The sequence below is a fragment of the Erythrolamprus reginae genome, chromosome 3 (assembly GCF_031021105.1).
Source record: "Erythrolamprus reginae isolate rEryReg1 chromosome 3, rEryReg1.hap1, whole genome shotgun sequence".
NCBI lineage: Eukaryota > Metazoa > Chordata > Lepidosauria > Squamata > Dipsadidae > Erythrolamprus > Erythrolamprus reginae.
This window is the reverse complement of record NC_091952.1, coordinates 213,201,636-213,215,543: the sequence shown is the minus strand read 5'-3', so window position 1 is coordinate 213,215,543 and position 13,908 is coordinate 213,201,636. Positions and strand designations below refer to the sequence as shown.

The 13,908-nt window shown below is 36.0% G+C and overlaps 1 protein-coding gene across 1 annotated transcript in view; it reads right to left on the bottom strand.

The window, feature by feature from the left end:
• Nucleotides 1-7,610: 7,610 nt before the first annotated feature.
• The window catches only part of CHD7 (chromodomain helicase DNA binding protein 7), a 184,683-nt gene continuing 178,385 nt past the window's right edge, over nucleotides 7,611-13,908 (bottom strand). Inside the window, exons 36-40 of the mRNA XM_070747811.1 lie at nucleotides 13,199-13,642; nucleotides 11,932-12,153; nucleotides 11,441-11,581; nucleotides 10,856-10,960; nucleotides 7,611-9,495 (exon numbers count right to left, since the gene is read on the bottom strand). Coding sequence (XP_070603912.1) covers nucleotides 8,551-9,495; nucleotides 10,856-10,960; nucleotides 11,441-11,581; nucleotides 11,932-12,153; nucleotides 13,199-13,642 — 1,857 coding nt within the window. The 3' untranslated portion in view covers nucleotides 7,611-8,550. The remainder of the gene's footprint in view (nucleotides 9,496-10,855; nucleotides 10,961-11,440; nucleotides 11,582-11,931; nucleotides 12,154-13,198; nucleotides 13,643-13,908) is intronic.

The following is a 13,908-nucleotide window of genomic DNA, read 5'->3' as shown; positions in this document are numbered from 1 at the left end:
CATGGGCTTTTATAGGGCTGTTTACAGCCCACATTGGTGGGGATGTTGTTGTTTTCGTTACAAATTCCTTGATTATGCTGTTGTTTACAGCTAGACTGTTTGCCTGTTGTTAATCTTGGTGTTAATCCCTGATTATATATGGGTGTTGATTGCAGGTAAGGAAGTTTTCTGGTATTTTTGTTTCTTTTTAGCCTTTTTATTGTCTCTTGAATGTGTAAACGTTGTTTATCTCCATGTGCCTGTTGATGTTGATTTGTCTGAACTCCAAGCTTCCAGGAATTTATTTGTATTTTTGGTTATATTTTGCTTAAGGATGCTCAGTTTCACAGTTGAAATCCTGGTTAAGTCTGTTGTTTGTTTCAAAATTACCTTTTTACTGTCTTCTGACGGTTAGTAGGTTTTTAAGATCAAATGTAATATCTTTATTAATGGTCTTTGATTAACCTTATACTTTTTCTATATGATGGCTGTTACAGTCCTCACACTGTTGTAGATGACAAACAATCTGCTGAGACAATTCTTTCATGTTTGTGACCTGTCAAGGTGGCAGAAGAGGTGCTGCAGCTCATCGGTTATAGATTGATCTCCCCTGTTTTAAACTATCAAGGAAGCCTCACAAATCTATAAAAATTGTTACTGAACATTTTCTGAAGCTTTGTTTAGAAAGCAATAGCTCCTCAAGTTTATAATTAGATGTGAATGATCATAGTTTTAAAAAGGAAATGCCACATTACTATAAGAAGGTGGACTTTTTTCTCCCTCCAGTTCATCAGGAAATTGCTACACCTGTTCTCTTCTGCCAGAAAAAAATTCCTCACTGCAGCTGCTTGTCTTTTGTGCTGCTCCCAGCTGCTGCCTAACCACCACCATCCCTAAAAAAAATCCAGTCTGAATTGCAGGACATTGGCAATGCAGATGGGGTGGTGTTTGGCTTAACTGTGGCCAGGACACAAACTGATTTGTGGTTGTTCCCTTGCTTCCTGCTCTTTTTAACCATACCGAGAAGGTAATCCTTGCTAGATGGTGATCAATGAGTACCTGCTTTTCCTTGAGGGATTGCTCCCTTGTCATTATCCCCTGTGCTCCTTTCCTTTGCTTTCCCAATTGTGGGGAGCAGCTCCCCAGGAGGACCTGGCCGCCTTCCCTCCCCGATCATCGTATGGCCAGGCTTTCTGGTGGATTAGGTACCCCGAAATGCACCTGTCACCAGGTCAACCTCAGACCGCACAAGGCAGCGGAAGCTGGAAGGCCACCAAAATCTGAGTCCCTTTGGAGAGGGTTGGGAGGTGCAAAGCAGCTCCCAAACAGAATGAAGCAGGCATGACATAGCCAAAGCTGCTGCTTCTTTGCAACAGCTGTGGATAGGTGCCTCTTCTGTCCTCAGCTGTTCGAATACATGGTGGCTTTGGCTGCTGCCATGTCCTCTTCTTTCTCCAGTCCCTTTCCTTCCCTCACTCAGCTGCTTGGCTGCCAGGCCAAGTGCAGTGTGTGTGTGTGTTTAGGTGTGGGGCATGGACCATTTGGCGCTGGGGTACAAGCTGCCACGGCGGCAAGGAAAGCAAAGTTTTTTTACCAGTCTCAACAAAGTCAACAGGGAAGCTAGCAGGCATCACAAATTGTGCCATAGCATTGGAATAACACTGAAAAAAGAAGAAGAAAATAGTAGCTATAAATTTAGGTCTGTTCTGTGTTTTTCAACATAGTCTTCTTGATGGTATATAGATACACAGCGAGTTCTCAGTTGTTATCCAGACAAGAGACTAGGAATTGCAATGAGTCTACGGAGAGGGGCAGCATACAAATCCAATAAATAATAATAATAATCCTCTTACTTTCAGCTGGGAGTGTTTTCAGAAGGAAGATTGTATCACCATGCATTTCAGACAATTAAAGGACACTCACAATTAAAGCAGTGGCCGACAGTCTCAAAATGACATGAAAAGCTGTAAAAACATTGGTCCTAAAATGAGGAAGTTAAGACTTCCAAATGTTATAGCACCTGCCCAGTAGAATGATGTATCCAGGGAATCACAGATGCCATTTTCTATGTTGTTTCAGAAATATTTGAAGATCTGACTATTCTGCCAGACCTTGGGGACACAGTAACCTTGATGCCCTCTTCTATTGTAGATGGTTTATAGTTGGAGTCATGCTGTCTTGGTTAGCTATGAATTTTTTTCCATGTATTTTTTAAACTGTAACTCAATGTATTTATTGCCAAAGAAATTATCTTATTTGACAGTTATTTCAGAGTTCTAAAATTGGTAGTATTATAAAAGTAATTCAAAGAAGGAAAGGTAGGGCATGGTGTCAATTCGTGAAAGATATTTTACAAGAGGAAGTGCTCAGGATACATTACCAGATTTTCATCCCAACTACAAAGAAATTTAAGAAGTGTCTCAGCTATAGCCTTCTACACATCAAATAATACTATATGTGTTGTTATATTTTTCATAGAGGAGTTTCTTGAAAAACAGACTGGAAACTTCAGGTATTACAAAACAAGATTGGAAAGTATCACAACTAGAGTTTAAGAATATCTTATACCAGTTGTATGTTGTCTTGCAGCACAAATAATTTCTGTACTCAATTTAACATGCACATTTCGCTGCTTTGAATCGGTCTGTGAGAAAATACCTGTGTGTATCAGGGTTTCTGGGGGGAAAACATTTTTAAATTCCCTGGTATTTTCTTGACATTTCCCTATAACTTTCGATCTAGTTAAGATGCAGTCGTAGATGACATCATACCAAACGGCTAAACTGCGGAGAAATGTTGGTAGCTGAGGAAGCAAGTTGTTGCCACAGTTATGCTCATTTTTGCTTGACTCTGCTAGGGCGCAAAATCTGTTTTTTTAACATGATTTCCCCCTGACTTTTAAACATTTTAAAACATTTTGGTTTCCCCCCCTGATTTATTCCATTTTTTTTTCACGAATTCCCTGATATTTCTCAAACTGCCGGTTTCCCTGATAATTCCAATTTCCCCATTTTCCAGGTTTGCTGGACACCCTGGTGTATATTCCTACAAATACTGTAACGTTATCATCAGATTCCTTGCTGCAGGTCTCTATCATGCTGAGATTCAGCAGGTAGCTGCTAGAAAGCCTTTACAAGGATGACCTCCAAGGGTGGCATAACTGGCATCTGCTTCTATTTTTCAGGAACCAGAACAAAAACTATTTTATTTGTCTAAGTATTTGAATGTTTTTTATGCACTCAATGCTAGTATTTGGTTAACTTGTATCATGCCATAGAATTATCCATTCCTGGACCATGCCTTTGTTTCCAATGTTTATATGCTGCATATTTTTACTGTAAAATTTCAAACTTTATATGTAATTAAAATGGCATATTTTGCACATTTAAAATTCATTTTAAACTTCTCTAAAATAGTTATGCATGCCAAAACATATATTTTAAACATAAATGTAATGTAGGTCAGCACACTTGTGTATAAACATAGGCATTTGCAGTGACCTCTGCATTCACCATCTGAAGTTTCCATTCTCCCTACCGAAACTGGCAGATGGCCAGCTGTTTGAAGAATGTTGAGGACTGATCAACTGAGAGAAATAATGGCACATCAGAAAGTCCAGTTGTGAATTTACCATTTAAAGCTTTGGAGGTAGTGCATGGTTTCTCCTTTGTCTAAAAGAGCTGAACGTATCTGGAAACGAATTAGGCTGATGTAATCTGTCATGGCTCTCCAGGCAGCCTTTAAGAGAAATGCTGGTTCATTGAAGGTCACACTGTAAATTGGTGTTCAGCTCAAGCGGCCACTAACACAAACACATCACTACATCAATAAAGCTGAGTGCACTTTTTGTTTCAAGTATCAGAAAAGGATTCATTTTGGATCAGGGATTCTTAATTTTCTTTTTCATGTTGTGACCCTTGTTATGCATTAATTGTTTAGTAATAGTAAAGCCACTTTGGAAAACCATTTGGTAAGTTTTGAAATTTTCTTCTGTGGTCCAATCCCCACACCCACCCCTCCAAAAAATTTTTTTTAAAAAAATGCAGAAAATGCAAGACATAGAAAGTATGTTCAGAATAAGAACCAGGGAGTTCTAATCTCCAATGTTGCAGAGTCAAGAAAATGAAAATTTTATTACGTTACTTGTGTGATAGCAAAATTCTGGGTGCCTTTACAGTTGTGAAACTAAACTTAAGATGAAAAATATTTAACTTAATTGGGCGTTTATACAACTTAATCAAATAGGGAAGCTAAAGAGTAGATGCATTTGAACAACTCAACAAGCTTCACTAATGCTAAAATGCTTAGGGGTTGGTGTTGTTTTTGTTTTGGTGGCTTAGCATTATTTGTATCCAAACTCATTTAGATAATTCATGGTTCAATGTATTCAACACAACCCAAAATGAAGCTAATCAGTAACAGGTTAAGTGTACTTTGTGAATGCAGCCAGTGGGACATGCCAGTAAAACAACCATGCATTTATTTGGACTTCAATTTATGATTGAGAGGCAAAGAATGCTGCCCAGTAATCTTGTTCCTGATTCAGTTAAACCATTTTAATAATTACAGGCAGTCATAGCTAAGCTTCAGCAATTCTTTGCATTTTCTAAAATAATAAATCTCATTGTTTGAATAAAAACAGAAGCCACTCCCAGTATTTCCAAATTATGTTAATATAGTACAGAAAGAAGTCTTTATGGTAATACATTTCATTTGTGAGCACATTCTATAATTTGTTAATTGATCAGTAGGGTGATTTTCATGAGAAAAAAAATAGTTCAAGGCAATTGGTTTAAACAAATTATCTCTGAGAACTGTTACTATCCAACCTCTACCCTTCCCCTTCTTGTGATTATTCTTTTAGGGGAAAAAGTTATCAGAAGAGATTTAGTACATTTAGTAATTTGGTATTTTCTTCCTTTATACATATAATATACACAGTAGTCAGTAGTAAAAGATGAGCATTTTCACACATGCACATTCCCATCCCTATACTCGATACTAAAATATGATTTTGCAAAGCATGAACCACTGACAGGTGACAGCTACACAGACAGTACTATCATATATACTGTACATATAGCAATGTTTCCTTATTTAAAAAAATACTTCTGCCCAAATTCTTATACATAAGCTTTGTAGCATGATATCACTGAAACCAAATTTGTAATGAAATTGGAAGCACTATAATAATCTATGCCAATTATAGATTTGTACCCCCATAATGATAGCAGATTCATTTGGGTTGCATAGTTTATTTAAAAAATGATTCCAATCTGGAAATTATTTAGACTGAATTGGCAGATTAGGCACTACAATTTTATTAAGTAAATATTGGAATATATTTTGAAGTTTAATTATTCTACAGGGATGGATTTCTTTTCGACTTCTGGTCGTTCCATGCCAAAACTGCCTATCAAACTTCAAAATCAGTATTTCTGAAACAGGCTTTTTCATAATTAAAACTTTCTAATACAAGATGTTGCTTTATTTGCTAAATAAACTTGAGATAAAGCAATATAGAAAAACAACTACTGTATCTCATTTTCTCCTTTTATCTAAAAAATTCCTATATAAATTATTGATGTAACTTTTGGAGTTGGGGTGTGTAAAAGGATGTTCTGTGGAGCTCAATAGTATTGCTTCTCTCTCCTGCCATACAAATGTATACACGTGAGTACGTAAGGCACTTCTAGTGTTTGCCTTCTACGTATCTATTTCAGGGCTGTCAAACTCGCAGTTCAAGGGCCGGATGCATCACACTCTGGCCACATCCACACCCAGTTTAGCAAAGGGAGAAAAAGTTGTGAGACATCACCCTGCTGCTGTGACAATGCGAGTTTGACACACCTGAACTATTTGGTATTGGTCTATGCAAGTGATCTATGATCCTGCATACTAACAGACAGCATTGTAAGGAAACTGATGTTCGGACTGCTGCCTCTATACACATGTCCAAGAATGAAAAATGGAAAATTATTCATATGTTCAAAAATAAATATATACCATAAATTTTCTGTATGAAATCTTCCTGCAATGGAACCAAAACATTCTTTCCAATAAACATGGACCTATAGTTTAACTTGATTTCTCAAAAGAAAAACCTCTTTGTACTTGCTACATGAAAAACATCATCTCACAGATGTTTGGGGTTTTTTGTTTGTTTTTTTAAAAATACTATTTATTAGTAAAATAGACAGAGACCTATTTTGTACTGACAACTTCGGGCATTGTAAAACAGTAATGGACACAGTAGCCAGAAATAAAATGTTCTGTAGACAGTTAGTGCACGTGCCCTTGTTTTTTAATTGCCTTTGCTCTTGACAATTAAAACTCCTTTCCCCAGGGATATCATTAACCTTCATTATATTACTTTCTGCCAGTATAAAACAGAATGCTTTAAATTATGCAAAGAAAAATAATATTTTATAGTGTTACTTCTTCCATAAACTCCATAGTTTGTTGAAATTGAGCCATTAGTAGAAATTTAGCAGGTAGATGTGAATACAGATATAAAGTATGCCACTCCCAATCAGACTGATGGCTCCTCTGTTGGTTTCTAGATTTTTGCAACATTGTATGTGAACTTGTCAGGAAATAACAACACATACAGTTGACTGTGCAATAGCATGTACAAAGAAACAAAAAATCCTGACCTCCATTAGCTACTCTGCTTTATTAAAATAACATGAACTTTTGATGTGGACTAATTCAAGCAATGCACATCTTTCAGTCTTACAATATTTAGTTACTAGCTGTTCATTATTTTGTTTTCATTGTTTATGGCAACACTTTTACTCTGCACACTCAATTCTAACTGAACTGAGTACTTTAACAGTCTCATTAAACTTTATTAGCAACTATTAACAGAACTAGAGAAATATAGCTAGCTGAAATGAATATTTTTGTTCTCTTGATAGTTGTTATAGTATTCTCAAGCAGTCTAAAGGATTAATCTAAATGGAACTGAACATCCTGGTGAATTCTTTCTTCTTTTCAAAGTGAAATGCCCACCTCTTTAACTTCATAGCAGGGTTGCTGTATGCTCATTTTAGTGACAGCACTGTGAAGGCATAACTCTCAAAAGCTACATTATCCAAGGTCATAAAAAGGTGCGAACCAATAGTATTTCAGAAACGGCTTAGGTGTTCTATAAAGTGGGTCAGTTTTCGTTTCCTGTAGGATGTTTGACAGGGTTTTCTAGCATCACAGACATTAATCTACAGCCAACCACAGTGCCTTTATGTTCCTTCCTCAAACTACGGTATTGTGTTTTTCTACCCATTAACCAAGGATAAATGACCTAGATATCATGCCTATCAAAGCCTCATTTTTCTTTTACCCTTTTGTTCTTTAATGTACCACATTATCACACAGAGAACACATTTGAAAATATGTTGAGGGCGTAATGCCTGTCTTTGTGCATCTTTCTGAGGCTTCAGTAAGGGTTGAACAATATGAGTATAATTCAGGCTTTTTTCCCCTTGTCTTTTTCCAGGCTACTAATTTAGTATATTTGGAGATAGAAAAGCTGGTAAAGAAAGATACAGGGGGAAGACTGCAATGATATCTTTGTTTCTGTTGAGCGGGAATCAGTTGTGATTACTATATTCTAGGAATTACACCTTACGTATCATGAGTCACTTTTATTAAAAGCATCATTACTACAGTTGGCAGCAATTTACATCTTATCTTACATGATAGCAATTTCCAAGGTTTGGGGGGAGGGGGGGAATAAAAAGACATCACAAAAAAAAAAGAAAAACAAATACATTTACAAAGTCATGTCTGTAAACTTCAAGGCTACTTTAGAGTTGAGGTAATCTGTTTAGCTTTGTGGCTAAAGTAACAAAGTCCTTTAATTTAAAAAGGTACCTGATTTTTTTAAAAAAATGTTTTACCAGTGCATTACAAAATCACGAGACGATTTAACTGTAGTTTTATCCTGCAAGAACCTTTTCAATGGGTAATTTCCAAAAGGTACTCTTCACATTCAACAGCTGCCTTATTATTGCTGTGTCTCAAGACAGAGAGACATTCACACTATCATGGAGATTGTCAGAGAATGTGTGTATATATGTGTGGGTGTGCATGTGCACATTTGTGCACGAGTGAACTTCCGTACAGTCAAAATGATATGTAAGAATGATATGCATGTTAAAATTTATCTTGACCTTCACAGCAAAAAATTAAAAATTAATAATTAAATATATAACTTCATACTTCCTTTCAGCAGCACTTCCTTCTATTTAGTGCCACTCTTATTACACGTTGCTGCTTTATAATACCAATGGTACCAAAAGGGAAAAAAAAGCAGAGCATTATATCAATTTCCTTAAAAAGATAAGGTCACCTGTCCATTTCATCTCTTCTAGGGATAATAAATAATGCACTGCACAATACTTAATGACCAAGATACCTTTTGACTCATCTGTATAACATGACTTTTTGTTTGCTACACTATGTTACAGAACAGCTTATAAAACTAAGTATGGACATTAACTGTGAGTGTAAACAGTAGGACTACCACTTGTCAAAAGTTTAAAACACTTGAACAGTAACTTGTACTGCTTATTCATAATTTTCATTGTTTTCTATTTCATCCCCCCCATCAAGTGAGTCTAATTCTTCACCCTGTGCTATTTCATCTTCTAAAGCAGAAGAATCTGCAGTTTTATCAAGGCTCTCCTCTGCATCACTGCCCTCCAGATTTTCTTCATCTTTAAAGGCAGCTTCTTCAGTTTTATCTGTAACCTTCACTTCACTGGAGCCCACTGCATTCTGAAGTCCCGCTAATGCTGGGAAACCAGGTAGTGTCAATCCTCCCAATCCCGGAGGTAGAAACATAGAAGGGTAAAACAGACCAGGGGCCATCGTTGACAGAAGGAAAGGATTGAAAGTTAGAGGGTTGGCAGGCAATCCAGTGTTGCTTGTGGTGGTAGCAGAGGCCACAGCAGCAGTTGCACCAACAGATCCATTTGCAGAGTCAGTAGCTGAAACAAGGTCTGTGCTTTTCTCGGAGTCTTTGTTCTCCTCTTCATTCTCGTTCTTCTTTTCTTCTACTTTTGAAGTGCCATCTTCACTTTCTCCTTGACTGGAAGCCATAGTGGTGTTTCCAGAAGCAGCTGTTATTGGGTTATTCAACAATCCACCTAATCCAAACATATTGGGCAACCCTGCCATACCAGGCAACATCAGAGGCAGCATAGCAGTTGGATTTTTAGAATCACCTCCAGCAGCAGCAGCAGCTGTCGCCAGTCCTGGAGGAAAGCCCATGAGACCTGCAAGTTGGAGAGATTGTAGGTTTTGTAAATTCTGAAGGCTTGCGAGATCCATTCCAGCGAACAGACTGTTCATTATCAGTGGGTTAATTCCCGATGTTGAAGCTACAGCAGCAGCTGCTGCAGCTGCTTTGGCAATTTCACTTTTTGGCCTTCTCCCTCTTCTGCTTGCACCCTCTTCCCGCACCACGGGACCTGTGAGAAGACGGTCAAACATGGATTCTGGAACAAAACCCTAGATGATGGGGGGGGGGGGGGGGGGAAGCACAAGCATACAATTATACTTTGATTTACAATGATGCCTTTATATTGACCATTTTACATCATACTGCTTATATGATTCACAATTGTATAAAATAAAGGGGTCTATTTACTCATCTGTTTTGTCTCCCTTTGATCTTAAAATCTCAGAGTTATAAAAGTTATCCCTAATTAAAAAACATCAGATTAAATCCAAGGAACACAAGTGGAAGAGAAGCAAAATGTAATGTCCAAAGAGCATGACTAAAATTTCTATCTGATTCTTTTCAATTGAAGATATGAAGAGGTAAAATAGATATGTGAAGCACTGCAGAAGCATTATATATGTCTTCTGGTTTCTTTTACTCTAAAATATGATATTGCTAAATATATTTATTTTTAATAATACAATTTTAATTGATTTTTTGTAATGATAACACATATACACTACATATAGCACAATGCTCAGTGATCCGTGCTCCCGCCACCCAACAACATTCAAACCCCTCCACCAAAATGAGGGTGTATCTTATTTATAACATTTTAAACTAAGAACATTACAATATTTATATACTATGTAGTGATTCAAATTTATTCTTTATACCTTGTTCTTGAATTCTACTGACCATGTAACCTCTAACCCTGTCCCATCGTCCCATCAGTTCCTGCAATTTATTTTCATTAATCATATTCATCTTTATATCCATAATTTCAAACTGAATGTGTTCCACCATGTACCGGTACCAATATTTCTAAATATCAACAGCGTAACTGGGGGAACTATATGGGATCCAAATATGGTGCTCTGTTTTTCACCTGTGAATAGGCTTACCAATGAATAAGTCATAGGAAAGAAAAAGAGATGGTAAAGTTACATGAAGCATAGATATTTATGCTTTCTTGATTGTGTAGTTTTCCTGTCTCACCTGTCTTTGTCACCAATGTGCTTAGCTGCACCTGGTCCACAGTGCAGTGATATGAGCAATAGTATGCTGACCTGTTTAACAAGCTGTACTGTTTTCCCAATAAATTTCTGGGTGCATTTCAAAGTCCTGGTTCTCACTTAAAAGGCATGGAGCCCACTTATTTGATGAACTGGCTGTCTCCTGAAATTTTTGCAGGTGGTAAAAGGTGTCTGGGTTCCCTCATTTAAACTGTGCTACAGCTTTGTAATATTGTGAGAGACCTAAAGTAATTCTGGAGATCGATAGCACCAAAATTGAATTAGATTGATTGATCAATCGATTGATTGATTGATTGAATGAATAAATAAATGAAAGAAAGAAAGAAAGAAAGAAAGAAAGAAAGAAAGAAAGACTGACTGTGTAATTTTAAAAAAAGACCCTATTACTTACAGACTGCTTAACAATGTCAGTCCAATCTGGAGCAACAGCAAATTCTGGATTTTCTTCCAACCATCTTGGCAAGTCTTTCATTGGAGGGGCCATAGCACCACCCATCTAGTAATATATATTAAATTTTAATTAAAGAAATGATCTCTATTTTAAAATGTATGCAGTTTAACAAAAGTAGTCTATTATTTATTTATAAATACTGTCACTGATAATCTGAATATGACAAGTGACTTGTTAATCATTATTAATTAATTCATCATTAAAATAAAATACAAAAAATAGTCAAATAGCTTAAGAATATTGCAACTTAAAATCCAAACTGTTAATAGAATCAAGTTTTCTCCTAGCCCATGATATGAAAAACTAGGAGAAATAAGAAGTCAAACTACAAACTATTTGACCTCCTCCAGGATAATCTTCAATGAAGGAGATCTTTGATTCAATACTGATATTCTGAACAAAATGATACAGAATGTTTGAGATGACTCAGTCATGCCGTTTTATAGAAAAATAATATTAAAGCATTTACCTGAAAATTAAATGAAACAATAGGTAAGTCATAGAGGAAATTAGTTAGTGCATTACCTTCTTTCCATTCCGTTTATTTACAACAGGAACCCTCTCTTCTCCAGTTAAGGTGTTAATATCCAATTTGTTAGGATTTCGACATCTGTGCCGTTTTTGCTTCGGTTTCTGAAATGGGGAAAACAGCACATCTGCACTCTTCTAAAGAAAGGAAAAGGGGCAATTATTTCCTAGACATGAATGCTTAATTTATAAAAATATACATACACATTAATAAACATTAACAATAGCATCAAAACTATTACATGTTTAACAGTAATATTTTAAAACTAAGACTTTACAAATGCATAATATAACTAGTGTTTCAAAACAAGGATCCAAGCTTAAGCTTTTCAAATAGGTCAGAGACCACAAAAATAATTTGACACTTGCAATGTTTACAACTGCTTTGCTTACTTTACTTATTGTAAAAAACATTTGTTAATATCCTAGGAACTTTGTCACATATAAATAAAATGGTAAAATAATAAAATAGGAGGACATTCACTTACTGGTACATAACTTGGCATATCAATAGTATACATGGGATGCAATTTAAACCATTCAACTAAATCCTTGTTTTTAGGTGCATCTTCTCCCACTAGTCTGGTCCCATCTTCCACGTTAATGACAGGAATAGGAGTATCAGGATCCAGTTGCCCAGGAGATGGAATGTTTCTTGCTGGAGGAGGTTCCATTTCTTCATCAAACACTTTGGTCACTTCTGCATCTTCCTGCAGAAAGTTCAAAATTCTATTAACATTCAACATAATGCTAATTCAACAAGAGTGAAACACCTAATTTAAATGGGGAACACTGTAAGCCTTTTAAATAATAATGACAAATAACAGGCATTAATTCTTGTAAGTACTGTATGTATAGATGTACACAGCTATCTCATCATTGCTTATACATACTGTACAATTCTACGGACAAGGTGAGGAAAGTAAGTATAAAACATGTTATGAAGCCATGAATGGCAAGAAATACATAAAGGCAGTCACTCTGGTATCTTTGTGGTTTAAAGTAGACACATATGGCTATAGTAAGGATAGACACCTTTTATTTGGACTCGTGGCCTATCTGGAATTTTTAGATCATGAAGGGTATAATTAGTATTGTAGCACTAAGTTACCAAAATGTTCTGTACAGTTTACGCGCTTCTATTTTAAATGATTAGATGGGCATCTGGCTGCAAACAACTTTCAATTTAAATTCTAAGAAGACTTATGTGATCAATAAGTGAAATATTCCATCTGGGCAGCCATGTTAGATTTTTGCAAGTAAATCTTCTGTGACCTATCTGATGAAGTAAACTATGATCCATAACAGCCTATTATAATCAACAGATTAATATTTAAGATATAAAATTTCTACAAAGTTTTCCAGATTTTTTTCCTACATTCATTACATCCCCTCCCCCAATATTAGGAATGGGCAATTTCTTAGTAGGTGCCAATAAAAAAACCAAAAAACCAAGGGTTTTCAAGGGCTTCAGGAAAAATGACTGGTGATATTTTTAGAATAGCTGCTGTCAGATTATTTCCCCCTTTTTTTTACATTTTGAAGGAAATTAAGAAGAGACATGTATCTTTAAACTTCTCCAAACACAAAAAAACCAGCTCTCAAACGCTTCATGAGTAGGTTTCATATCCTATATATTCTGAAATATTCTGGGAACAGCTAGAGAGTTTCATAGGGTCCACAGATTGGATCCTATGTTTATCATAATTATGTCATTTTTTTAAAAAAAATAACGTAATGGAAATATCTTCTTACTGCTGTCAGAGATGCTTGCTTGCCACTTATAAATAAAAGATCAAGACCTTCTACGTTTTTCCTTCTTCCTCTTCTCCTTTTCATGGGTGGCTCGACATCAATTAAGGAACCATTTAGCAGATGTCTTGTGGGTGTGTGAGAAAGGCCTGCTTGTAGCAGCTCCATCTGACTTTTAAAGGCATCAGATACTGGTGTTGAAACAGTAGATAACAAAAACTTTGAAGGAACAGCTGAGAAAGTTGAGGTAGAACTTGTTGCCTCCCGTGAGGCTTTTGATAAGTCTACAATTTTTTCTTGCCCATTTTCAGAAACAATCTGTGATTCTCGCAATTGGGCAACCATTTCCATTAAATTTCTCCTCTTGGCTGCCCTTTCAGCCTCAATTTCAATCTTCCTCCTCCGCCTCCTCCGCTGACGTGGAACTGATAAATTGAGTACATCTTCCTAATGAAAAATTAACATATATCATTATGAGCAATGACTTTCTTTAAAAAAAAAATGTTCCATTTTTACTGCATTTTTGAAAAATGGAAAAAAGCATAATATGATGGCACTGTCCCAATCAATATTTTTTGACCTGACCAACATTAGGTAAATTAATTATGGTTTTTGTCTAATGAAAAATTGTCATAAAAACTACTTTCAATCTAAATGTTATTTATTTTTATTTATTTTTTCTGGCAAAAGTGGAATTTATTGCCACATGTGTT